This window comes from Stenella coeruleoalba (genome assembly GCF_951394435.1).
Source record: "Stenella coeruleoalba genome assembly, chromosome: 5".
In the NCBI taxonomy this organism is placed as follows: domain Eukaryota; kingdom Metazoa; phylum Chordata; class Mammalia; order Artiodactyla; family Delphinidae; genus Stenella; species Stenella coeruleoalba.
The window spans coordinates 3,641,462-3,669,078 of NC_137150.1; the positions used below are offsets into that span (position 1 = coordinate 3,641,462).

General features: G+C 39.7%; 1 protein-coding gene across 8 annotated transcripts in view; it reads right to left on the minus strand.

Annotated features, from left to right (window-relative positions):
• The window catches only part of UBE2E2 (ubiquitin conjugating enzyme E2 E2), a 424,921-nt gene that overhangs the window by 101,006 nt on the left and 296,298 nt on the right, over window positions 1–27,617 (minus strand). For all 8 annotated transcript variants that reach the window (XR_013828490.1, XR_013828491.1, XM_079922469.1 and 5 more), the window contains one exon: window positions 20,353–20,500. Coding sequence is in view for 6 of the 8 variants with exons in the window: in XM_079922469.1 (XP_079778595.1) it covers window positions 20,353–20,500 (148 nt within the window). In the remaining 2 variants the exon portion in view is untranslated. The remainder of the gene's footprint in view (window positions 1–20,352; window positions 20,501–27,617) is intronic.

A 27,617-nucleotide genomic window follows, 5' to 3' on the forward strand; every position in this document is an offset into this window, starting at 1 on the left:
GTCAGACCTTAATTTTATCTCTTGGGCCACAGATAGAAAATCTACGCTGTAAACAGATTTTCAGGGGGAGAGATGAGAGCATAAGGATCATAATACCGTCACTTATTTGGGGACTTAAACTGCATGACACCTACCGCCTCTATAACTATGTAAAGAATGTTAGATGAGAGAACATTTAAGAAGAAAACCTCATAGCCATTTATGGATTTCCTTCTTGGTGTGAAAAAAATTTTCCATCCTATCTTGTAGTTGATTACTACGATGGCAATGTATGTCACTGGGTGCTATATTAAAATAACTACGTAACATACATTTTGGAAGTAAAAATGAAAAGTTCTGCTAAAGCATTCTAATCCTCTATTAGGAAGACCACAACAGGAACAGGAGGTACATTTCTTCCCAATGCCCAGCAGATGGAGGGTGACGCCTGTGCCTATGCTTCCTGTTCCCAAGGGGCCGTCCCGAGGAGTCACCTTGCTGACGGCCAAGAGGAGCTGAGGTGACACTTCATTACCAAAACCCCTTGAAGCAAGTGGAAATGAATTCCCCTGTAATTCTGAAAGGTGTTATTATGTTTATTTCCTAATGAGTTTCTAATTCTCTGTAAATTGAACATAGTACAAGTGAACAGTAAATATACACATTACTAATTATTTATAAAAAAGAAGTTAATTCCTCAAGACAAAGAGGGAAACTTCATAATTTTAGGAATGAATCATCAGTGACTGGAGTGAATGGAAAGAGTCTGATGCTTTAAAATTATAAAGGGTACCGGGAATGTTTACAGAGTAACCACAACTTACTGCAAGTCTGAATATTTGCACATTTCTACTGCAGCCAACATAAATTTCTGACCAGTTTAACAGGTAATATTTGGGTTCTAATTAAGCAAAAGCCATGCTAGTCAATTCTTAAGCACTTACATATGAAGAAGAAAAGAGCTGAATAAATTTGAAAATATTAATTAAAAACTACAATAATGCTTCATAAACTAACTTAAAAGGTTGCCTTTCTATCAACTAAAAATTAAAAAAAATTTTTTTATTGTGGTAAAGTCACATAATATAAAATATACTATTTTAACCATTATCAACTAAAATTTAACTTCAGCTTTTCTCATTTTAATTTACCAACACTTATTTTAAAATTTTAGGTATATAAAAATTTAAATTATTTACTTAAAAATTCAAACCGTAAAACAAATGTAATAGTAAATCATGAAAATCCTTCTCTCCTACCTTACACTGTCAAATTCTAACTCCCCAAAGACTATCTGCTTTTTTTAAATAAAAAATTTATTTAGTTTTATTTTTGGCTGCGTTGGGTCTTCGTTGCTGCACACGGGCTTTCTCTAGTTGCGGCGAGCGGGGGTTACTCTTTGTTGTGATGCGCGTGATTCTCACTGCGGTGGCTTCTCTTGTTGCACAGCACGGGCTCTAGGCACGCAGGCTCAGTAGTTGTGGCGCACGGGCTTAGCTGATCTGTGGCATGTGGGATATTCCCGGACCAGGGATCGGACCCGGACCCGTGTTCCCTGCTTTGGCAGGCGGATTCTTAACCACTGCGCCACCAGGGAAGTCCCAAGAGTATCTGCTTTTTAACAGTTTGGTATGTGTATTTCCACACTTTTTCTATGCATTTATAGTCAAACACATATGTCTGAGGGTGTTTATGTGTGTGTGTAAGGTCAGTTTTTAAAAACAGATCGAAGTACATCATATTGTGCAGTTTCCTTTTTTATGACTACATTAAGCATCTATTTAACCATACTGTAAGGATGCACATTAAGAACGTTCCCAGTATTTTGCTCATAATGGCAAATGCTGTGCTCTAACAATGCTGTGGACTATTCCTTGTATGTACATCCATGAGCACATGTGACTATTTATACAGGGTGGCTTCACCAAAGTGAGACTGCTGGCCAGGGGTTATGTGCATTTTACATTTTGACAGGTACCTCCAAATTGTCCTTGAAAAATGGTGTCCCAATCTAGAGTCCTACAAACAATGTATAATTGTGTCTTTCCTTATACACTCCCCATATAGAATGTCATTAATCTTTTTACTTTCGTCAATCGAGTGATTAAAGAGGGAAATCTCATTTTAGTCAGTATTTGCTAGAGTCTGAACATCTTTTCCAACGTTTCTTTGTCACAGTTCGTTGGTCTATGAATTGCTTGCTTAGGCCATTTTTTCCTACTCAGTCATTGGTGTTTTACTTGTTGATTTGTAGTTCTTCCTATATGAGGGACAGTAACTACTCTCTGCCCATGGTATATGGTGCAAGATTGGTATCTGTCAACAATTTGTGGCGTTTTTGCCATATAGAATTTAAAAATTTTATGCAGTCAAATCTGTTTGGTCGTTTTAGGTGGGAGGGCAAATCCAGTCCCTGTTATTGGAAGTGGAAGTTCCATTGTTTCTTCAAAAATTTTTTCTTTCCTGACTCTCTTTTCTGGGACTCCAATTACAAGTATGTTAGATAGCTTCCTGTTGTCCCACAGCTCACTTTAGCTTTGTTCATTTTATTTCTTTTAGGCTTTTATTTCTCTTGCTTTATTATGAACAGTTTCTATTACTACATTCAATTTCACTGATCTTTTCTTCTATTGCACCTAATCTGCTGTTACTCCCATCCAATGTACTTATGTCAGATACTGTATTTTTTTTTATCTCTAGAAGTTTCATTTGCATCTTTTTAACACTTTGTTTTTCTCCTCATCATGTTTGCATTTTCCCCTACCTTCTTAAGCACACAGAATTTATTTATAATAGCCATTGTAGCGTCCTTGCCTACTTAATTCCATCACCTCTATCGTTTCTGGGTCTGGTTCTACGAATTAGTTTTTCTGCTGGTTATGGGTTCCATTTTCCTGCTTTTAAAATGCCCAGTCTTATTTTCTTGGATGTACAACACTGTGAATTTTACACTGTTGAGTGGTGGAATTTGTTCTGTTTCCTTAAAGAATGCTGTACTTTGTTCTAGCATGTATTTATTTAAGCAAAGTTTGATCCTTTCACGCTTGCTTTTCAACTTTGTTAGGGCAGGTCCAGAGTAGCCTTTGCTGCAAAGCTAATTTACCCTTACTATTACGGCAATGTCTTCTGGGGACTTCCTGTTTATTGCGAGGTGTTTCCATTCACAGGGAGTCTTGCGTGAGCTCCAGGAATCACTGTGTCTACTGCTCTGTGGAGGCTCTTTCGCTGGTCCCAGGTGGCTTCTTCTGATACATGCGCAGACTCAAATCCCTTTTCAATCTCTGGAACTTTCTCTCTGTGCAGTTTGCCATCCTATATAATGTTCTGATATGTTTTAAGCTGTCTTTAGACCTGAGCCTTATATTTTATACAAGGTAAGAGCAAAGGAACGTGAGGGGTGGCAGTAAAGATTAATAAAGGCTTGGGCTTGAAATAAGACAAAGTTCCCTGGAGAGTTTTTTGGTTGGATGAGGTTGCATGAGGACATACAGTTTGTGCATTATGGGTGCTGGGAATAAAGAAGCAGATTTATACTTCATTTAATACATGACAGAGGATAGCACTGAATATTTAAATTACCTGGATTATAAAGATGGGAGACTAAAGCAAATTGAAATCATTAAGTCAAGCTTGATTTATGATTCATTCCTCCTGTTATTTTCCTTCTAGAAAGTAAATTCTGTCACATGTGAAACTCCAAATTCACAGAACTATGAAGGAGCAATTTAAAGATTTTATTCAAAAAACAAAATTGTTTTTTTAGACATCTCAAAGGTCATCACACCTTGCAGAGTTAACATAGGCCTTCAGTTCAATACATTCTGTACAACAATACTCAGTCTTCAAAGTGTTTACAGATACATAGCCCCTTGTGTCTTTACAATAACACTGCAAGACAGTCAGGGTCAGAAGCACTGTCTTCAATTCATAAATGAGTACACCGACTTATCTAGTGAGAGAAAGAGGTGGGCAACACTCTTGTCTTCCTGACACCTTCAAAACTCGGTATAATCTGGTGCCTTTGACTTAATATTTTTTTTAACGTGGCAAAGTATAACCTTCATTGTGTTCAAACATGCCATCCACACACAGGACAAAGATGTTATGAACATCAAAATGAGATCATTGTGCTATGTGCATGATACGGCTTTGGCAGTGGTACTTACAGAGCGTAGGACTTTGTATTTAATATATTTTCCAGACTAGAAGCTGGTTAGCTGAAGAAAGAGGCCATGGTATTAAGAAGGTATGTACTGGCTGCGAACGGCGCCCGCTCTGACACCACTCACAGTGTTCAGCCACAGTTTCAGACTTGACACGATAGCCCTTTTGAGAGCTGTCGGGCCACTCCTGCCCTGGCATACCAGAAGAACAAGAGTCACCACTTGGCACACGAAGTGAAATGGAATATTCCAAGGTTACCCTAGGCCAACAGACACTACAAGCTAAGTCATCTGGTTATAGAGATACTAATAAATAAAGCTCTTTCAAAACAAAAATAAATCAAAAAGATAGCTTGGATTTCCTTCTTTTTTCATTTCATTTCTTCTTTTTTTTAAATTAACATTTTGCTGGGTGAAAGAAAGGTTAAAAAAGTTAAGGGGAGGAGCAGCGCGGGGAAAAGACAGTCTCTTCAATAAGTGGTGCTTGGAAAACTGGACAGCTACATGGGAAAGAATGAAACTAGCACATTTTCTCACACCATATACAAAAATAAGCTCAAAATGGATTAAAGGCCTAAATGTAAGACAGGAAACCATAAAACTCCTAGAAGAAAACATAGGCAATGCACTCTTTGACATAAGTCTAAGCAAGATCTTTTTGGACCTGCCTCCTCAGAGAAGGGAAATAAAAGCAAAAATAAACAAATGGGACCTAATTAAACTTAAAAGCTTTCGCACAGTGAAGGAAACCACCAACAAAGCGAAAAGACAACCTACTGAATGGGAGAAGATATTTGCAAATGATACATCTCATAAGGGGTTAATATGAAAAATATGTAAAGAGCTCATATAATTCAATATCAAAAAACAAACAACCTGATTAAAAAATGGGCAGAAGACCTGAGTAGACGTTTTTCCAAAGAAGACATACAGATGGCTAAGAGGCACCTGAAGAGATGCTCAACATCACTAATCATCAGGGAAATGCAAATCAAAACCACAATGAGATATCAACTCGCACCCGTCAGAATGTCCATCATCAGAAAGATACCAAATAACAAATGTTGGCGAGGACGTGGAGAAAGGGGAACCCTAGGGGAATGTAAATGGGTGCAGCCACTACTGAAAACAGTATGGAGGTTTCTAAAAAAATTCAAAACAGAACTACCATGTGACCCAACAATTCCACTCCTGGGTATATATCCAAAGCAAATGAAAACACTAATTCGAAAAGATACATGCACCCCAATGTTTATAAGAGCATATTCACAACAGCCAAGATAGGGAAGCAACCTAAGTGCCCATCAACAGATGAATGGATAAAGAAGGTGTGGTACATGTACACGATGAAGCCTTACTCAGCCACAGAGAAGAGTGAAACTCTGCCATTTGCAGCAACGTGGACGGACCTAGAGAACACTATATAGTTAGTGAAGTCAGTCAGGCAGAGAAAGACAAATACTGTATGTTTTCACTTACATGGGGAATCTAAAAAAGAAAAAACAAACGAATATAATAGAACAGAAACAGCCTCACAGATGTGGAGAACAAACTAGTGGTTACCAGTGGGGAGAGGGATGGGGGAGGGGCAAGAAAAGGGAAGGGGTTAAGAGATACAAATGACTATGTATAAAATAGACAAGCTACAAGGATATACTGTCTGGCATGGGGAATACAGCCAATATTGTGTAATAATTTCAAATGAAGTATACTTTATAAAAATATTGGATCATTATGCTGTACACCTGAAACTAACACTGCAAATGTACTCTACTTCAATTAAAAAAAAAGAGGGAGGGCAGCAGGTGACCAACAGGGATAAAAAAAGAAAAGAAAAAGAGAAGAATCAGCGGAAAAACCAAGAGGCCGGAAATACATATGAGAGAGAAGAGACCGCCTAGTGGGAAAAGGCAGAAAGGAGAAGGAATAACCAAGGAGACACCCACCACAAAGCTCCGTCCTAAAGACATAAGTATGTGGCTGGTCCCCTTCACTTCGCCCTGCATCCAGCTCAGTGATCGCTTCGGAGGATAGGGGGGCCCTTCACGCTTGAGTGAGGAGTCAAATCAGAGCCTGGGGCCCAGGCGGGGTTTGTGCAGAGGTGCTCTGTTTTTATATCACGAAGCCCAGGAAGTAAAGTGCAGCAGAGCCCCTGGGCTAATGAGGGCGGGTCAAAGGTGAGGAAGAAAGCATTTGTGAAGCTCCAGCATCTGTCTCTTTCAAAAGGTGATCTGGGTTGCACTACTTTTTGGACGACCTCTGATGTGGTCCGTTCTCTTCCTCGACCGCTTTTTCTGCTAGGATCCCTGAAGGGGGCGCTCTTCCGAAGGCGGTGATGAACAGGCCGCTGTGGGAGTGTGGCTCACCGGACACTGGCTGCTTCTGTTTGCAGGAGGAGGGAGTCTAGGGCTCTCCCTCAAGAGCATCGCTCTTCCCTCCAGCCTGCTCACAGAGCTGCTTCATCAACAAGTCCTCTGTGCGTAAAGACTCTTTAACAGCCGGTGTGATCACAGAGGAGCCTCCCCGGTGTGCCAGGGTGGTGTCAGTGAGCTCAGAGGTGGTCCTCCCGGAAGGGTCACCTGAACGGGGAATGTGACAGCCACACGGGGACTTGGGCCGAGAGAAAAGCTATCAGGGGCCCATGGCCTCTGGGCTGGGGGGTCCTTCCGAGTGGGGGAGGCAGGGGTGGGGGGACAGTCAACATCCTGGAGGGTGTTTCACGCTGTTATCCCATTTTAAACATGTATCCGCTTATAAAATTTACAGTAGGTAAAATCCATGCTATGTCATTCATAAACCAGGTACAGGTGTTTCTGACAGTAAATGTTAGAATGGTCCCATCGACCACCAACAAGTATTAACAAACCACGACATTACAGACACGGACTGAATGGGGAGAGAAGTCTGAATTGCAAAAGAAATTAACCAACCAAGAAATAGCACTTGGAGTTTCAAAAGTGGCATATAGAGAAAAACAACACCACCACCCCATAACTCAGGGACTTCCCCGGTGGTCCAGTGGTTAAGACTTCGCCTTCCAATGCAGGGGGCGTGGGTTTAATCCCTGGTCAGGGAGCCAAGATCCCATAGGCTGCGAGGTGCAGCCCAAAACGAAAAGAGTGGCATATAGTGAAGATCTAAGAGAATTACACAGACTATTCCCAGCTCCGTAATCATCTCATCATTTCTACATATTCTAAGTGATAGAAAAGACACCTGGGGCAAATCCTTGCCTGGCATTAAGAGCGGGTACCTTTCTATGTGTGTGGAGACCCAGAGACCACAGGACAGCTGGACAACAGACAGAAAAAAATACCTCTCGTTGTTGGAACAAAACCACTTAGCAGAGCCTGATGCAGTTACGTTTCTCCTGACTGAAGCTCTCAATAAAGCCAAACAGCGAGTGCTGGGTCGTTCCCCTTGGAACCTACCAGAGCAGAACTTTAATCTCAATGTTCCCCGTGAACCTACCACAGCAGAACTTTAATCTCTTATATATGCCTTACTCTGCCCAAAGAGAGTCAAATGATTGGCAATAAAATATCAATACTTATGCTCAATAAAATGATTACAACAGAAACAGAGTAAGTCATAATAAAGAACATGGACAGAGGTACAGAAAAGCAGCACGTATAATTAGTACGCATATTCATTATACGGGTTAATGAAGTGATGGTGACTAAGCATTAAATCAGTGCTGTGCTACCTCATGACCAAAGCAAAAAAAGGACGGGAGTACAGAAGGAAAGGCGGCTCATTCTAAAGAGTGAGAAACTTATTACTGGTTCTAAACTGTAAAGAACAAAACAAAACAAAAAGCCACTGGGAGAGGTTATCTAGGGGAATAGGAAAGACCTTTGACCTAAAATATACAAGTCTTGCATAATTCCTTCCCTATCATTTAAAACAAATCTTGCTTTACTCTAGATTCAGCAGAATTAATGAGCCCTTTTTCCACCACTGTAATCTTTATCTTTAAATGACCTTCATTTAAGAAATAAAGAAAAAGTTAATTAAGATCTAGCCTAAATGTCCTCGACTCTTCAGAGATTACTCAAGTAAAGGAAAGATAGTCTTTAAATCATTCTTTGGCTAAAGAGTTCTGAGTAAAAGACACATTTCCATGCGAGTAAAGATGGTGTTTATTTATACCGAGGGTCTGCTTCACTTTTCAATTTCTTATTTGTGTTTTCAGAGCCTTTCACTGACAAGGACAGAACAGATATTTCAACAGCTTTACCCAATTCCCAAAAGACCATCAGATGTTAAAGATTTGAAGACAATTTATGGGGAGGAAAACACCTCAAAAACAGACAATTTACTAAATTCTGACACTAAGAAATACATTCATTAATTGATTTTAGTGGAGGAAGACTTCAGTTTGGGGAGAGTGTAGAAATGGATAAGTACTGATTCAGACCACCCCATCATTTCCTCTGTGTTTCTCTAAAGAAAAAATAGATCACTGCTGATTTCTAACAAGGAAAACCCTCAAGTGACATTTTCTAAAAAGTAGATCGAAGAGAATTTCCATCACAAGTTAATATATACAGCAACTTTTTAATGAGATCAACTTCCAAACCAATAAATTACAGGTTATTATTGCAGGGACAGCAAGAGATGACTTTATAACAAAATGTGCAGCAACAGCGAATCCATGTCTAGATTTATATTAATTAAGGGATAAGAAAATATGCACGGGGAATGCTAAGCAGAAGCGGGTCAAAGCCAGGGCTAAAAAGTTGAGGTCAGTGAGTCTAAACCTACACCATATTATAATGAGACAAATGTAACTGACAAATATACTTTGCTGAGTCCCACTGAACTGGAGTTTGCAGAGCAAAGAGCCTCCAAGGAAAATTAAATACTTACCTTTAAAGGACATTTGATTTAAGAAAAAACTAAGAAGCATGCATTATTTTTACAAGAAAATACACTAAAGATATTTCCACTTGAAAAAAGAAAAAGCCACTACAGATACATAACCAAGGAGTACATGCATCTATAACCCCCTTCTTTTTCACCTTAGATACCCTCTTCCACGATGAACACTATGAATATACCCATGGCTAGAAATGAGCTCCCCAAACGCAACTCTCACATGTAAATCAAAGGCTTCTTTGCCTGGTTAGAATAACTGCAACTTGAAATCACTTTTCCAGAGAATTAAACAAACAAGCAAACAAAACCCTCCCACAAACAGTAATCTTTCACTTAAAAACGTTTACCGAACTAGACACAGGCTATTTTGAGCTCAGATGTGATGAATCCCAACTCTAAGCTACCCACAGTATTTGTGTTGGTTTGTTTTTATTTTGTTTTTGGCCACGCCACGTGGCTTGAGGAATTTTAGTGCCCCAATCAGGGACTGACCCCGGGCCCCCTGCGGCGGAAGCTCGGCATCCTAACCGCAGACTGCCAGGGAATTCCTTCTCCACGGTATTTGGAATGTAACTCCATTGAAAGCATGCGTTCTCTGCAGGCTCAAAACTATTCCGGATAAGGTTGAAGTTACTATACACCAGCCCTACGTGACCCTTGCCTAGATAAAAACCACACACATTCCTCAGGTAAATGCACCCTTCTACAGAGGACCAGGGGTGGCTGGTACTCTTACGTGTCATTGCCCGAGTGAAACAGGGTTATTTATTCATGCACTGTAGCTGAGTGATCTTTTCTAGAGTTTTTCTTATAAAAACCTAACGCTGGCATCCAAAGCTCAATATACTGTAAAGACATGTCCTCTACGTCTCCATTTATCCTAATTTCCCTTATGTATTTGAATTAGACTGTGGATGAACACGTTTCCATCACAGGAGCCAGTCTGCACAAAAGAGTCAGTCGCCGGGGTAAGGTGTGGCCACGAAGCTCTTCACTGATGTGAAGTCCTCCCAAAAGGTCCTACCTACATGCGTGCCACTGGGCACACGGCTGGCAGGCTTCTGTCAGCTGGCCTAGGCACCTGAATATCACAAACAATATGACTAATTTGGGGAAATGCCCTCAAAGGAAAGGCAGTGCTGAATTAGGGGGAAAAAACGCTTGCATTTTTAAGAAAAAACAAATGGGGGTGTTCATTACTCAAGTTTAAAAGTGCTTCATTTCGCTCCTCCATAGGCTACTCTGCAGCAGAAAAGTTCTTCAAATACACCAAAAATATTTTGATTTATAATTTTTTCCCAGGAACACACCTGTCGTGGAAAGACATACGCCTGTGGTTTAAAGGAAGTCCTGTACTGCTTAGTACAGGATTCTTCACCAACATGACACAACCAGAAATTCAACACCCATAATGAGCATGAGGCTCCAGGACCTCTTAAAGGACAAACAGAAAGAGAAGAAAAGGAGAAAGAAGTTATTGCTGTTGGGTAGGAATAATTAGTCCAACATTTTAGAAGCATCTTCTTCTTAATATAAGAATTATTGCACATGCCGTTACTGACAGCCCCTTCCCAGGCCCAATTTTGAATGGAAGGCTGAGTTAGAAAATAAGGAAAAGTAAAGATGACGGCTGATCTGTTAAGGGTGCCAGACACTGGTAGGGCTACATGAACTCTTCAAATTCCCATAATTATGATACTTCTCCCCAGATAATACGATCTCAAATATCCAAATTAAAAAGGCAAACTGTTAATCATCCAATGTTTTGTCCACACAAGTGCATTTCTGGACAATTAGAGGTGTTTTATTATGTTTCAGAATTCTAAAGTTTCCATATTAAAACACTACAGTACATGGTAACGATTTCAAACATGTGTTACTTAAATAGTCTATCGTCATTTCTCCTTAAAAAAACGACTTCACTCAGTGGCCTACTGTCCACAGCAACACACACTGCACCCTTCAGTAACGAATATTAGTAACTGTGAGGCAACAACCCGTTCTGAAGTTGACTGTTTCATCCCTTTTAAAAAGGGTTGCCGTGAAAATGGATGGTGGAAAGCAATATTATCTGAGACTAGTTAGCCTGTCTAAAAGAGTACTTGCTAACCTGTAATAATACCTCAACCCTAAATAAAAGTAAGTTTTGCATCTGCATTAGGTGAGGGATATATTAGGGTTCATTATAACCATTTTCTGTATTTTTCTGAATGTGAAAAACCCACTTTCACCCCTTTCCTTGGTAAAGCAGGGTCTACAGGGCATCCAGTCTAAACATTTTACTAATGTTCCCTATATGTGCTTAAAAGTATTCAGTCTTCACTCATTTAAAATGTCCTACAATTCATTAAAAAATAACTAATCAGGCTGGCCTTTTCTTAATTATACTGAAATGGTGAGATTTTTACTGTACACGCTGTCGTGGGACACACCAATCAGAATCCTTACAAAGGATGAGTGGACAACTCCATAATGGTTAAAAAGAGAGCGGAATTGCAGTTGCGACCCTGGGATTCATCTTCCTGCTTTAGGAACGCCAGAGCACAGCTCTTCCCTGGTCATAGCTATTCCCTGGGTCAGAGGTAAGGAAATGGAAGCCAGAAAAAAAACAGGAAGATGATAAATCCCAGGCTGTATTTTCATATTTACCACTGGGAGCAATTTCCCCAATGGCCCTTTTCTTAAGTTAGGTTATGAAGGTGAAACTTTATGGGCACGTTTTAAGTGCATCTCATCCCATATATCAACAAATATGGTAAAGTCTAGTTTTTACCATCTTTAAAAGAACCAAACCTACAAAGGAGATATATTTAACTATGAAAGCAACAAAGCTTTTGGAGGTCAGCATTTCTGGACAATGATCTATCAAAAGAATAATAAGCAGCTAATGTTCTTTTTAACCTAGACACATTGGCTGTTCAGGGAAGATAGCAAAGTGAAGGTTATGTTAGATAAAGACTTGCCTACTGCCTATACCTGTTAAAGAAATTGAACCAGTAATTAATGACCTTCCAAAACACAAAGCACCAGGCCCATACGGGTTTACTGATGAATTCTAACCAAATATTTAAGGAAGAAATTGTAACGATTCTCTACAATCTCTTCCAGAAAATACAAGCAGAGGGAATACTTCCCAACTCATTCTGAGGCCAGCATTACCCTAATACTAAAACCAGACAAGGACATTAAAAGAAAAGGAAACTACGGACCAATATCTCTCATAAACATTGATGCAAAAATCCTCAACAAAATATTAGCAACAATATATAAGAAGAAGTATACATCACCACCAAGTGGGATTTATCCCAGGTATGTAAGACTGGTTCAATATTACAAAATGAATTAATGTAAAAACATCACATCAACAGGCTAACGAAGAAAAATCATGTGATTATATCAACAGATGCAGAAAAAACATCTGACAAAATCCAACACCCATTCATGAAAAAAACCCTCAGCAAACTAGAAATAGAGGGAAACGTCCTCAACTTGATTTTAAGAATCTACAAAAACACTACAGCAATCATCATACTTAATGGTGAGGAAGTTTTCATTTTCTCACCAAGGTCAGGAAAGAGGCAAAAATGTCCCCTCTCATTATTCCTTTTCAACATTACACTGGGAGTCCTAACTAAGAAGAAGGAAAGAAGAAAATGAAAAAAATAGTATGCGGATTAGGAAGGAAGAAATAAAACTGTATTTTTTCACAGATGACATGACTGTCTAGGTAGAAAATCTGAGAGACAAAAAAATTCTCCTAGAAATAATAAGTAATTATAACAATGCTACCGGACACAAAGTTGATGTACAAAAGTCAATTACTTTCCTATATTCCAGTAATGAACAAGTGGAATTTGTAATTAAAAACACCGTATCATTTACATTAGCACCCGATAAAAGGAAATACTTAGGTATGAATCTAACAAAATGTGTACAAGATCTATACGAGGAAAACTACAAAACTCTGATTAAAGATATCAAAAAGGAACTAAATAAATGGAGCTATTTGTGTTATGGATAGAAAGACTCAATGTGTCGAGATGCTAGTTCTTCACAACTTGACCTACAGATTCAACACAATCCCAACCAAAATCCCAGCAAGTTATCAATATTTTGTGTATATTGACAAACTGAATCTAAAGTATATGGAGAGTCAAAAGACCCAGAATAGCCAACACAATATTAAAGAAAAAGAGCAAAGTCACAGGACGGACACTTTCCAACTTCAAAATTTACTATAAAGCTACAGGAATCAAAACAGTGTGGCACTGTGAAAGAATAGATAAATAGATCCATGGAAAATAATAGAGAGCCCAGGTGTCCTTTAGTAGGTGAATGGATAAAGTGTGCTACAACCGCACAATGGAATATTTTTCAGAGCTAAAAAGAAATGCGCCATCAAGCCATGAGAAGACATGGAGCCACCTTAAATGCATATCACTAATTGAAAGAAGCCAATCTGAAAAGGTAAATACTGTATGATTCCAACATATGACCTTCTGGAAAAGGCACAATGTGTCTAGGTTTCCTATGGACACAGGAAAAAGATCAGTGGTTGCTGGGGGTTAGGGATGAGAAAGGGATGACGAGGTGGCGCATGAAGGATTCTTAGGGCGGTGAAGCTATTCTATGTGGTGCTGTAACAGTACATATCATGCATTTGACATAACCTGTAGAGTGTACAACACCAGAAGTGAGCTCTAACGTAATCTACGCACACTGAGGGATAAGCCTATATGCAGGTCCATTGACTGTAACAAATGCACACTCTGGTGCAGGATGCTGACAGCGGAGGAGGCTGTGGGTGTGCGTATATGAAAACACTTTGTACTTGCTGCTCGATTTTGCGGTAAAACTAAAACTGCTCTAAAAATAAAGTTTATTTTATGTCTACGGGCAGAAAAAAAAAAAAAAAAAGACTTGCCTACATGAAGCATCAATAGAAACACCAAAGGCTGATTAGGACACTTGCACCTCTATCTCTCACCTACACGCTAAAGCCCCCAATCCTTACCTGGCAACTCTTTGTCTCAAAGAGGAATCCTTTTCCCTTGTTTCACTACATGGCAATCCAAAGTCTGAACCCATGATCAGGTCATTTTAAGTTTCCTTTATCATTCTATATTTCCTAGAAAATCAGCCTTTGACAAAATGTTACAACTGGATCTTTCAGTTTCATTATTATACGCCAGTATACCTTGTAAGATAACTATAAAGGGTTTCTTTTTACAGAGTGACAAGGTAGGGAGACAATCCTTTTAATAGCATTCAAGAGTCACAATTATAAATATATAGGTCAAGGTGAATATCTCAGAATTTCTATTTTCTGGTTTTTTCTAACCTAATTTATGATGGTACAGAATAATTTCTGTGAAACATCTTTCATTCGCAAAACTGAAACGTCGTTTTCTTTAATGATGCACATTCCCTGGTTTTATTCATCCTTCTCAATGAAGCCTCAGTTCTTCTAGAACCTCCACACCCTAGACAGCATATTTCCAAATTGATCTGAGTAAGCTTATGGGCACCGATGGGGCAAGACGGGGCAGTGACCCCAGGAGTCTACAGCGAACTCTGAACCAGAACCCAAAGCCCTTTATACAGTTTTTTGGTCCCCATTTAACTCCTGGTATTTAAAATACCAGGTAGTTTAATTAACTACATATAACTACAGCTTTCTCTTTCTTGTATAAGGCATCAGGGAAGATAAATGACTACAAATTATAGTTTATTTACATCTATATTTGGAAGTACTGATTGGAATGGCTTTTGGAATTCAACATGTAATATTCTAGAAGAGAAGCCAATTCTTCACAAACAAGGAAAACAGTCTGAAGTTAGCTGTATGTGGTACCGTGTATTTCTACATTATAAGTTTCTCACTTTAAAAAAAGTCATAGGTATCAGAAGATATCTGATGTCTACGTAGCCATTTGTAATGTCTGTTCTAGAAAAATCAATTTTTTTTTGCATTCCCGTTAAGATAGCCTGCTTTGAAAACAGGTAGGCTTATCACTTTTACAGCTTTCCCTAAACTTAAGTTAAATAAACTGTTCTCTGCCAGTTCTCAAGTGTAGGAGTAGAATGGGGTATGCGGAAGCAAGGTTTGCGCTGCTGTTGTAAGCAACGGAATTCTCTTAAATTCCATTGTGTACCTTGCATCAGCCTAAGAGCTCACAAACTTAGTGTGAATAATCCACACAAATACATCTGTGTTGAAATAATTAATCCTATTTTATGGTCCCCACCCCTCAGCAGTCACTATCAAAAAGTTTAATATTTAATAGTAACACAATTTACTATGGAATCATAACCAGGGCAAAGACAAGCAATTGGTAACAATCAAAGTTAATGTATCTGAGACAATTGGTGGATAAGGATTGTATTAGTTGTTTAAAAACAGGCCATAAGAGATCTGGAGCTAAGGGCTGTGATGCTGGGGAAGGAGGAGGCCATTTGAACCCTATCAAAGGGTCCCGGGGAGCAGATTCCTCCCTCCGTTTGCTGCATCTGGGAAGAACGGAACTCTCGCCAGGGAAGCTGCAGCTGCGTGCACCCTTGGCTTAATCGCTGTGTAAGGCGGAGGGTTAATTAGCTGCCATTCTTAGCTCCACTTGTTGTTCTAATAAAGATCTGCATAAATCTGAGACTGGGAGCACCCGATCCTTGATTTCATTCGGCAGATGATGCGGGGGAGGGGAGGAGCATGACGATTGTGGGTGTGCTCAGAGCGTCTTCAAGTGACCTGGCCTGGGGCGTTCTGCCTGCTTGAAAAGTGGTGGACGACGACCTCTCGGCTGTTTATGGACGCGGGACCCTGCTGGCCAGGCTCACCGCAGGCAGCCTGGAGTGTGAAGCAGATTATCAGGGAATGAAATACACAGAGTGTATTTGCAAAGCACTCAGTATGGATCTCTAAAAGGAGAGGACAGATAAAAAATTCAGCCTCACAATTCTGTTTTATTATGCCTAAAAATTTCCGGCAATCATTCCTCAATATCCAATACTTGGTTTTCCAATTGCCGATCATCTCCTAAGTGGTATATGTTTTTTGGGGGGGGATTTTTGCATGATACAGTGTCAGAATCACATTTAGAATCAAACCAGTTCACAAGAATCTCATGATGTCTCCTAAGGTAGGCACTATCATTATGCCTACATTATTATACAGACCAGAAGGCTGAGGCAGAGAGGAGTTAGTAGCCTGAGGGTCACAGTCAGAATGAAGGGGAAAGCTTAGCAGCTCAGTAGAGATTTGCAGCAAAAAAAAAAAAAAAAAAAAAAAAAAAAAGGCCTGAATGGTTCTATTAAGAACACACCACAGAAACAGAGGCTTAGGTACAAATGAACTGAGAGTGTGGAACAAAAAAGTTTATAACTACCAAGTTGTCTTTTCAGAATTTCCCCATATTATGAAATGCCAACATCTTCCATTTCAGCACTTAGGGAACCACCACCACAACAAAAGAATCAAACAAGTTCATAACACTTCAGAAAGCAACAGTAGTAGAGCAGAAAGAACTGAGATTAATGATGCCAGATGTTACGCAGATTTATGAAAAAAAACTACTAATATTTCCGGACATTACTCTGTGAATAAAGCATTTGGGACAGGAAAACTGTTGACCTTATTTTATCTCATAACTGTCAGTGTTCCCAGTATAGTTCATTTTGTATGAGGGAAAATACCCATTATTAATAGGCCTGAAGACCGTTATATAGGCAGATTTTAAATAATAAATCAACAGGTTTCATATAAAGGATATGCTAAAACAGCTGAGAGTTTGAAAAGGCAACCACGAAACAGCAAAAACCAGCTTTGAAAGAGGACATTAAATAGAACAGAGCTTAAGTTTTATACACGCTTGAGAAGAGAGTGTTTACAAACAGGGGCTCTGCCATGAAAGATGGAAACGTGTTTCCTACTGTAAACTTCAGCAGTTCATGGATTACATCATGTTCACCAGGCAGGACCACAGGCAGAGGAGCCGGGAGGCTGGTGCTGACCTTCTGAGCCCATCAACCTCCTCTCCTCTGGCTGTGCCTTTGCCCCCAGCAGTGTGTCGCAGCCACACTCTGGCAGCCAGCTACGCCTGACTAGGCAGAGTGTCACGGCAGGCCCAATAAACACCCCTGTGAAGTGTGAACAGCGAGACCTGCCTAGAACAGACCTGCTGGGAACAGAACAGTTACCCTGGTGCACCCGTCAACTGGCTGGTAACGGTTGGACATCTGCCACCTGACAGATAATCCTTCCCAAGAGATAATATAGTCTCGGCACTGCTAATTCAGGACTAGGCTTTTTTTTCAGATTAAAAAATCCAAGAGGGTCCATGCTGAGGAGGTGGTGCTTGTTAGAGATTATTTAATACTATCTTCTCTCAGTTAAATGCAGCTGAGTGGGTACTTATCACATCAAATGGATGCCCATTTGGAGTCCTAAATATTCTGAGAGATAACATCAAGAACACTCCATTATGCTGACAGAGGGCTTTCACATACACCATCTCATTTTAAACTCACAGGAATCCTGTGATTTAGGTGCAGCTGAGGATAATGTCCGTTTGATATAATGAACGGAGGGTGAAGAAAGTTAAATGGCTGGTACCAGGTCACACAGGTAATGAACAGTGGAGCTGGTTTTTAAATCTATATCTGCTGACTATCAGTACCATGCAAGAAAGGGTGTGCAGCCCCACACGGAAACACAAAACATCTGTTCTGAATGGACCGAAAATTCTTGAAAGAGACAAATGTAAATTATGAGAAAAATATGAAAAAAGATGAAAAAACCCCCCAGTTCATGTAGGAACAAGAGTGGGAGCCCTTATAAAGCTGGTTAAATCTGTGTCTTCATGCAAAGCCTGCTTCTGAGCTGACAGCACTTCTGGTGTTAAAATAGGTCTGCAGATTCAGTGTAAGAAAATCTTTATTCATAGTCTATCAAACTTACATTTGTGACTGTTTGAAAATAGGTTAGATTGAAGTTTCACATAAATCTAGGGAGAAAAATCAACAGAGACTAGAAGGAAGTATACCAGAAAACAGTGTGAAATAAATCCACTGAACAAAACAATGGGCTTTTTGGACTTGTTTTTGATAACTTTGCTTAAAACCCCAGAAGTGTGAACGTACCTGTAAATGATGTGCCGGTTAGAAACCTTTTTTATGTGTGTTAAAGTATGAACACTTAGTTTGTTACCATGTATTTTACAGAGAGTATTCTATTCTTATACCAGATAGGCTATCTCTAGTTGGTGACACTTAAGGAACATTACTAGCTTTAGGTTTTTTCTTACTATTCATAGCATAATTTTCAAAATCTATTTATCCTATTTATGAGATTTTGCTTTAGCCAGGGGTGATTTTTTAATTTTTTTTGCAGAATATATCTCTAATTTTCTGAGACACAGAAAAAACTCTAACTTACGGAACAGAAACCTTTCTTGACTGCTGAGAGAAGGCTCTGGGGGAGCGCAGGGTCACCTCCGTAGAGAAGAGAATGAGGTGATGGGTCCATTTCAGCTCCCGTGGTTCCCTCTGGGGTAAGGACTGCCCCTCAGCACCAAGTTTTCTCTAAGTGTGAAGTGACACCTTATTCCATGTATAAGAAGTGAAGACTTCTTATTCACCTTGTGTGAGGCTCAGAAGTGCCTCATAAACAGTAGAGTCTCAGAAGTTTTTTTTGCTTTCTTTCTTTTTTCCCCAGTTTTATGGAGCTATAACCGACATATAACACTGTGAGTTTAAGGTGTACGGCATGATAACTTGACACCAAAAGTTTCCTGAATAAGTGACTTACCTCTCAAAATAAATTTTTTCTCTAAAAAACAGAAAAACCCCTCGTCTCCAAATTTCAGCAAACCCCAGAAGAAGTATTTTCTGCAGAGTGGGGAGGCAGACGTAGCCCCACTTTGCAACATTTCCGAAAGGAAATATCACACACACAAAAAGCCTTTTTAAGACAAGACCTCCAAATGAGGTTATACAGTCACAGAGATAAATAGGACTGAAATAGGAATAGTGAGACTGAAAAAACAAAGTACTTGTCGTTTAGTTTTAAATTAGCACATCATGATTGAACTTCACTATCTGGCATGAAGTATGAATTAATTTAAAAAATATTTTATAATGATCTTGCACAACTATATTTTCTTTTTGGTGTTAAAACCATTAATTTGTTATATATAGTCTACATATATCACAATTTAATTAGATTGCTTTTAAATGCCTTCACTAAAAAAATTTTTATTATTGAAAAATAACAAACATACAAAAATGGAAAAGATGATAATTTCTTCACGTTTTATTAACCAGCCAGGGACCTAAGAGAGACCTCGATTCCCATTTGCCATTTCTCTCGTCTAAAACTTCACTTATCTAGTGAGTTCATTCCTGAACATGGTAGATGGAATCTCAAAAAACATTAAGACTATTAATTAACTACTCAATGAAGAATTTCTCATTGAGAACATCGATGAAAACCCCAATGAAAAACCTTTGGATTTTTGTATTTTCCAAAATACACCCAAATATGTAAAAAAATTGGCAGTTGGTTAGTCTTTTAGTTAAAAGAAGCTGGTCAAAGACCTGTAATCGTGCATCTAGGAAGACAGGAAGTAAGAATTTTCAGCAGTAAGCATACCAGCAAGCCTCAAGGGCTTGGCCATAGGCTCTTTTCAGGTTTCCTGGGAAGCTGTATTTCCTCGTTGACTTTTTGGGTATTTCCTAGTTCAGGAGTTTTTTGGCCCTAATAGCTTGTAAGGATGCACGATTATTGAGATGCGAAAATGGTGACGTCTGTGTGGTGCTGCCTGGTGGCTGTCAGGTTTTAATAGCCCACGTTTCCCAAATGAACATCTTCTGGTAGGCACCTAATTAAACATCTAGCTATTCAATTTGAATTTTTATTATTAGCTCAGGCCCAGCGGCCATGGCTCACGGGAGCAGCCACTCCGCGGCATGTGGGATCTTCCCAGTCCGGGGCACGAACCTGTGTCCCCTGCATCGGCAGGCGGACTCTCAACCACTGTGCCACCGGGGAAGCCTCTGTAACGCATTCTTTAAATGCACTTCCCCATCTAAAATGATTTTTCATTCATGCTTATCACACTATGCTTTTTCCTTCTTGGCAAATAATAAGTTTTTGAAAGACAAATGACCAGACTGAATTGAAAAAGAAAGCAGTTACAAACTATGAAAATTTAAGATCAATAAGAATAAAAATAATAGTGCTAGTGGTAGTATTGGCAGTGGTAAACAAATTACTAAGGTCTGACATTCAAGCCTTGAGTAGCTCCAATTCTACACTGGATTACAAGTCTCTTACCGGGATTGCAGTCTGTAAGAAGAGAGCAGATGGACAGGAGAACTTTAGAAATGGTGAGGGCCGGACTCCAGTTGTCTTTCAGGATGTCCAGACAGATCACGCCTTGGCTGTTAATATTACAGTGATAAATTCTGGTTCGGAAGGTAACCTAGAAGAAAATGTAAAGTTGATATAAATAGACACACTATTTATTTATTCATAAAATTTTATTATAGTTGATTTACAGTGTTGTGTTAGTTTCAGGTGTACAGCTAAGTGAGTCAGTTATACATAAACATATATTCACTCTTTTTCAGAGTGTTTACCCATATAGGTTATCACAGAATATGGAATAGAGTTCCCTGTGCTATACAGTAGAGGTCCTTGTTGGTTATCTATTTTAAATATAGTAGTGTGTGTATGTTAATCCCAAGCTTCTGATTTATCCCTCCCAGCCCACATTTCCCCTTTGGTAACCATAGGTTTGTTTTTGAAATCTGTGAGTCTGTTTCTGTTTTGTAAATAAGTTCATTTGTATCAATTTTAAAAATCAGATTCCACATATGAGTGATATCACATGATACTTGTCTTTCTCTGTCTGACTTACTTCACTTAGTATATTAATCTCTAGGTCCATCCATGTGCCTGCAAATGGCATTATTTCATTCTTTTTTTGTGGCTGAGTAATATTCCATTGTATATATGTGTGTGTGTGTGTATACACACACACACACACACACACACATATATGTACCACATCTTCTTTATCCATTCCTCTGTCGATGGACGTTTAGATTGCTCCCATGTTTTGGCTATTGCAAACAGTGCTGCAATGAACATTGGGGTGCATGTATCTTTTCAAATTATGGTTTTCTCCAGATATATGCCCAGGAATGGGATACTGAAAATATGAAAAGCCAAATTAACAAAATTAAGGTACTGAATGAAGATGAAATTCCATGCTCAACAACTAAAGGATACTTATTCTTTTCCAAGCACATAAGAAACATTTATAAAAACTGATCACATGCTAAGCCACAAAGAAAGCTTAACGTATTTCCAAAAATTATTAAGACCATTAAGGTCCCCCTTCATAAGTCTGCAAACTGAAAAATACATTTTCAAATAATTCTTGGATCAAAGAAAAAAAATCAGCTATGTTTATAACTGAGTGACAGTAAAAATGTTGGGTTGCCAATACCAAAATCTGTGATTTGCCTAAAACAGTTAATGAAAGAGAAATCTACAGTTTCAAATGCATATATTAAAAAGGAAGAAGTTTCCTGAGTTGTGCCCAAAGGAAGAAAAAAGAACAGAGTAAATCCCATCAAAGTAGAGAGGAATGGGCAGACGTGAATAAAATAGAGAATACCTGTGATATTAAAATTCTGCAGAGAAGTGAGAGTACCTAGCTATTTAAGTGCTAGATGAAAAGACAAAATACTTTTATGATCCAGTGTACGTGATGAGTGGCTTTTGTCTATAATACCATATTTTTAAAACCTATCTGAGTAGAGTTTCCTGTGCTATACAGTAGATCCTTGTTGGTTACCTATTTTATATAGTAATGTGTGCATGTTAATCTCAAACTCCTACTGTATAGCACAGGGAACTCTACTCAATACTCTGTAATAACCTATATGGGAAAAGAATGGATATATGTATATATATGTATAACTGAATCACTTTGCTGTACACCTGAAACTAACTACTGTAAATCAACTATACTCCAATAAAATGTAAAAAAAGAGAAAAAACTAGCTCAGACTACTCTGAGCCAGTTAATCATCAAAATGAGTAAAGGAGGGAAGTATTATTATTGTACTCACTTTAAAAAGAAGCTGTAAGTATGTGAGGTTGGTAGATGCTAACTAAACTTACTGTGGTACTTATTTCAAAATATATACCTATATCAAATGAGTGTGTTGTACACCTAAAATTAATACAATGTTAAGTCAATTATATCTCAATAAAACAAAAACAAAAAATATGTCAATTATATCTCAATAAAACAAAAAAAATTTATTAAATAAAGAAACTGAGGAATCTCCATGCTGTTTTCCATTGTTGCTGCACCAATTTATATTCCTATGATATGATCCAGCAATTCCACTCCTGGGCATTTATCTGAAGAAGATGAAAACACTAATTTGAAAAGATATATGCACTCCTATGCTCATGGCAGTATTATCTGCAATAGAAGATATGGAAGCAACGTAAGTGTTCATCGATAAATGAATGAATAAAGATGTAGTGTACACACACACACACTGGAATATTACTCAGCCATAAAAACGAATGAAATCTTGCCATTTGCAACAATATGGATGGACCTAGAGGGTATAATGCTAAGTGAAATCAATCAGACAGAGAAAGATAAATACTGTATGATTTCACTTACATGTGGAATCTAAAAAACAAAACAAATGAACAAACTTAGCAGAAGCAGTCACAGATACAGAGAACAAACAGGTGGTTGCCAGAAGGGAGGTTGGTGGGGAGAGGAGAGAAATTGGTGAAGGAGATTAAAGGTACATGATAAACTTGCAATTACAAGATAAATGAGTCACAGGTATGAAATGTAGAGTGTGGGGAATATAGTCAATCATAATGTAATATCCTTTGTATGGTGACATATTGTAACTACACTGATTGTGGGGATCATTTTGAAATGTACAGAAATACTGAATCACTATATTGTGTATTAGGAACTAAGACAGTGTTGTAGGTCAACTATACTTCAAAAACAAACTCACAGAAAAAGGATCAGATTTGTGGGCAGAGGGGGAACTGGATGAAGGCAGTCAAAAGATACACACTTCCAGGGACTTCCCTGGTTGCACAGTGGTTAAGAATCCGCCTGCCAATGCAGGGGACACGGGTTCGAGCCCTGGTGCGGGAAGATCCCACATTGCCGCGGAGCAACTAAGCCCATGCGCCACAACTACTGAGCCTGCGCTCTAGAGCCCGCAAGCCACAACTACTGAGCCCACGTGCCACAACTACTGAGCCCGCGTGCCACAACTACTGAAGCCCATGTGCCTAGAGCCCATGCTCCACAACGAGAAGCCACTGCAATGAGAAGCCCGCGCACCGCAACGAAGAGTAGCCCCCACTCGCCACAACTAGAGAAAGCCAGCACGCAGCAACGAAGACCCAAGACAGCCAAAAAAAGTTAAAAAAAAAAAAAAAAAAAGACACACACTCCCAGTAAGATACATAAGCACTAAGGACATAATGTACAATATGGTAAACACTGCTGTTCGTTATGTATGAAAGTGGTTCAGAGAGCAAATCCTAAGGGTTTATGAAAATAAAAATACATTTTTAAAATAAAATTATTTTCCCCTATTTCTTTAACTTTGGATCTATATGAGATAATGAATGTTCACTAAACTTATTGTGGTAAAAAAAAAATGAAGAAACTGTGGCACAGAGAGGTTAAGAACTGGCTCATGGTCCCACAGCTTGTAAGTGGTGGAGCCGGAATTTGAACACAACCTTGTTGATCCAAAAGTCCATGCTCTCCCGTTCAGCCTCAATGCCTGTTCTTTTATTTTTTTAAAAAACTTTTAATTCTGAGCTAAGTACAGATTCACATGCGGTTGTAGGAAAGAATACAGACAGATCACCTACATCCTTCCCCCACTTTCCCCCAATATCACAGGAGAGTGATACCGACACAGAGGATGGATCCATGCACTGATGGATATATGTGTTCCTATGCAATTGTATCACGGGTAGATTTGTGTGCGCACCACCGCTGTCGAGACACAGAACAGTCCATCACAAACATCCTTTGTGAGACCCTTCACTAGCCACAGTCCTCCCCCCACTTCTGAATTCCCAACAAACACAACTCTATTCCTCTCTCTGTAATTCTGTCATTTCAAGAAGGCTATATAATTGAAATCATACAGTACGTAACTTTTTGAAACTGGATGCTTTTCACTCTGCACAATACTCTTGTGATCCGTCTAAGTCGTTGCATGTATGAAGACTTCGCTGTTTTACTGCTGAGTAGTAATCCACGATATGGATGTACCAGTTTGTTTAACCATTTACCCACGGAAGGACAATGGATCGCTTCCCGTTTTTAGTTACGACAAATCAAGCTGGTATGAACGTTTCTCTGTGTTTGTGTGAACGTAAGTTTTTATTTCTCTGGGGCAAATGTCCAAGAGTGCAATTGTTGGGATGTACGGTGAGCTCATATGTAGCGTTATAAGAAGCTGCCAGACTTCTTTCCGGAGCAGATGTACCATTTTACATGCTCGCCAGCGGAGTGATCCAGTCTCTCTGCGTCCTCACCGGCGTTTAGTGCTATCAACGTGCTTTATTTTAGCCATTCCGCTAGGGTTCAGTGATACCTCATTGAGGCTTTAATTTGCATTTCCTTAGCTGCTAATGATGTTGAACACGTTTTCATGTGATTAATTGTTATCTGGATACTCTCTTCCATGAGAGAGGATGTGTATGTTTTCTGCCAATTTCTAATTACAGTAAGTCCCTTACATACAAACGGAATGTGTTGCGAGATCCAATAAAGTTAGCTTAGGTACCCCACTAACACAATTGGCTACATAGTACTGTACTGTAATAGGCTGTAATACTTTTCAAACAAATAATACATAAAACACAAACACAAAAAATAAAGAAAACATTTTACATCTTACAGTGCAGTACCTTGGAAAGAACAGTAGGGCAGGACTGCAGCTGGCACACAGGGGCTGGCATCGAGGGAACAGGCAAGAAGAGTTACTGACTGGAGGAGGGAGGGGGGGTGGGAGATGGTAGAGCTGAAGGATCGTCAGCAATAGGGGGCGGAGGGCCAGCTGCAGTGTCACTCACGCCTGACGCTGATGGCGCAGGATCTGGTTCCTTGCTGGATTCAATTCTATCCACCCTCTTGAAAAATCGATCCAGCGATGTCTGGGTAGTAGCTCTTTTTTTCTCGTCATAGATGACACGGTAGCACTGGGTTGCATTCTGAGCGGCTGCTGCAGCCTCCGTGTACTGTTCTACGTTCAGGTCCTGTGCCTCAAAAACTAACAGCGCCGCCTCAGATAAAGAAAATCCCCTGCCGTTTCCTGCGTTGTGAATCCCTTCGGTTCTTCAGTTACTTCTTCTTCCTCTTGTCTCTCTTCATCCTTTTGCTGGATGAAGATCCAGTTCCATCAGGTCTGCATTAGTAAGCCCCTCGTGTTGCACGGTAAGGAGTTCCATGAAGTCGTCCCCTTGCAGATCTGGCTCCGGCTTCTCGCTGAGGGTCACTACGCTGCTGACGACCTCTTTGGACTCCTCATTCACCTTCTCAAATCCACGAAAAGCGTGAACAAACTGTGGGCAAAGGTTCTTCCAAACCCCATTCACGGTGACAGCCGTAACCTCAGGCCAAGCCACGTCAGTGTTTTTTACGGCCTTGCAGATCTTCTAGTCCTCCCAAAATTATCACAGGGTTGTTCCTGCCCTTGCATTTACCGCTGTATTTGAAGCTCAGCTCAATATTGATGTTTTACAACGGTAGCCCTCAATTCCTCAAGGAGAGGGAAAATTACAGAGGATCCCATTTTCAAAGACAGGAAGACAGCACATTTCAGACATTTTCCATATACTAAGAAAGTTTTAAAACGTGATTTGCATATAGTGATCCAGAAAACTAATTTATCCAGAACGGCTAATTCCCAGATAATTGTGGATGAGAGGGGTCTTAATTTATGTGTGATACATAAATACCCACACAGGCATATGTGTGTGTGTGCACACGTGTACGTGTGTGTGTGAGTGTGTGTGTGCTGGACAGAATAAAGCCCTATCCCCCCAAAGATGTCCCTGTACTAACCCCTGGAACCTGTGAATACGCTACTTTACAAAGGACTTTGCAGGTGTGATTAAGTTACCTTGAGAAGGGGGGACTGCCCTGGATTGTCTGGTGGGCTTGATATAATCAAAACAGCTTTAGAAGAGGGAGGCAGGAAGATCAGTAGGGGATGTGATGACAGAAGGAAGGCGTCGGAGTGATGTGAGGGAAGAGGCCTAAGGGATGAGCTAAGGGATGCCGTTGGGTCTCTAGAAGCTGGAAAATGCAAGGAAACAGATTCCCCCTGAAACCTCCAGAGCGAATGCAGCCCTGCTGACACCCTAATTTTAGTTTTCTGACTTCCAGAACTGTAAGAAAGAAACTGCAGTTGTTTTAAGCCACAAAGTTTGAGTTAATTTGGTACAGCAGCTACAGGAAAAAAAACACATGTTTGGATATATAGTTTCCAGTTGCCTCCTTCCTTTATCTAAAAAAGGTACCTTAAAAGCTCTGTTACTTCCATCCTTCACAGAATCACCTCTATAGAGAACAAACTAGTGGTTACCAGTGGGGAGAGGCAACTTGGGGCACGGGAGGGGGAGGTACAAACTATTTTGGGTGTAAGACAGGCTACAAGGATGTACTGTACAACATGGGGAACATAGCCAACATATGTAATAACTGTAAATGGAGTGTAACCTTTAAAAACTGTGTATTAAAAAAATAGGATCTGAAGTCAGACAAAAAAATAAAAGATGAAGAGACTGGGGTTTATTACAAAAATAATTTTAGAAACAGGTAATAAGATTCTTTGTGTTGACTACAGCACAGAAGAATGCTACTAGGTAGCGAATGATCTCGCGTAAGTTGCTTGCTACTCTGAGCCTCTATTTCCTGACAAAGTGAGAGACTTAAACTAGATGATTTCTAAGGCCCATTCTAGTACCAAGATCCAGGAGCTGTACTGTAAAAAGAATATATGGTTTTGGGAGTAGCTGGACTTGGGCTGGAATCCTGACTTTGGACAGATCAACGCAGCACCTCTGGGATTCAGGTTCCTCATGTGCAAAAATGGGGAAACAACAGCTATCCCCATAGGGGCTGTGATGACTGTACTACAAGGTAACCCTTAACACCAGGCCTGGCCCCCAGCAGGAGCTGGAGCAGTGTGAATCCTCTCTCCCTCCTTCACCTCTCCTAGTTCTACAAGATCATTGCAGGATGCACGTGTTCATGCAATAATTCCCCGTCACCTGAACTTTAAACATGCTTTCTTTCTCCCATGCCCCTGCTCTAGAGCAGAGATAACATGCCATCCACAGACAGAAAGCTGCTCTGAAAGGGGAGAGAGGTCACGTAGGGTACGAATAGAGATAGAGAAGAAAATATTTTAAGAAAGTATTTCTGTCCAACGGAGCCTACACATAATTTAGAAAAATGTCGTAAAGCAAATAAACACCTCAAAGCCGGAAAGCTGATAAGGACA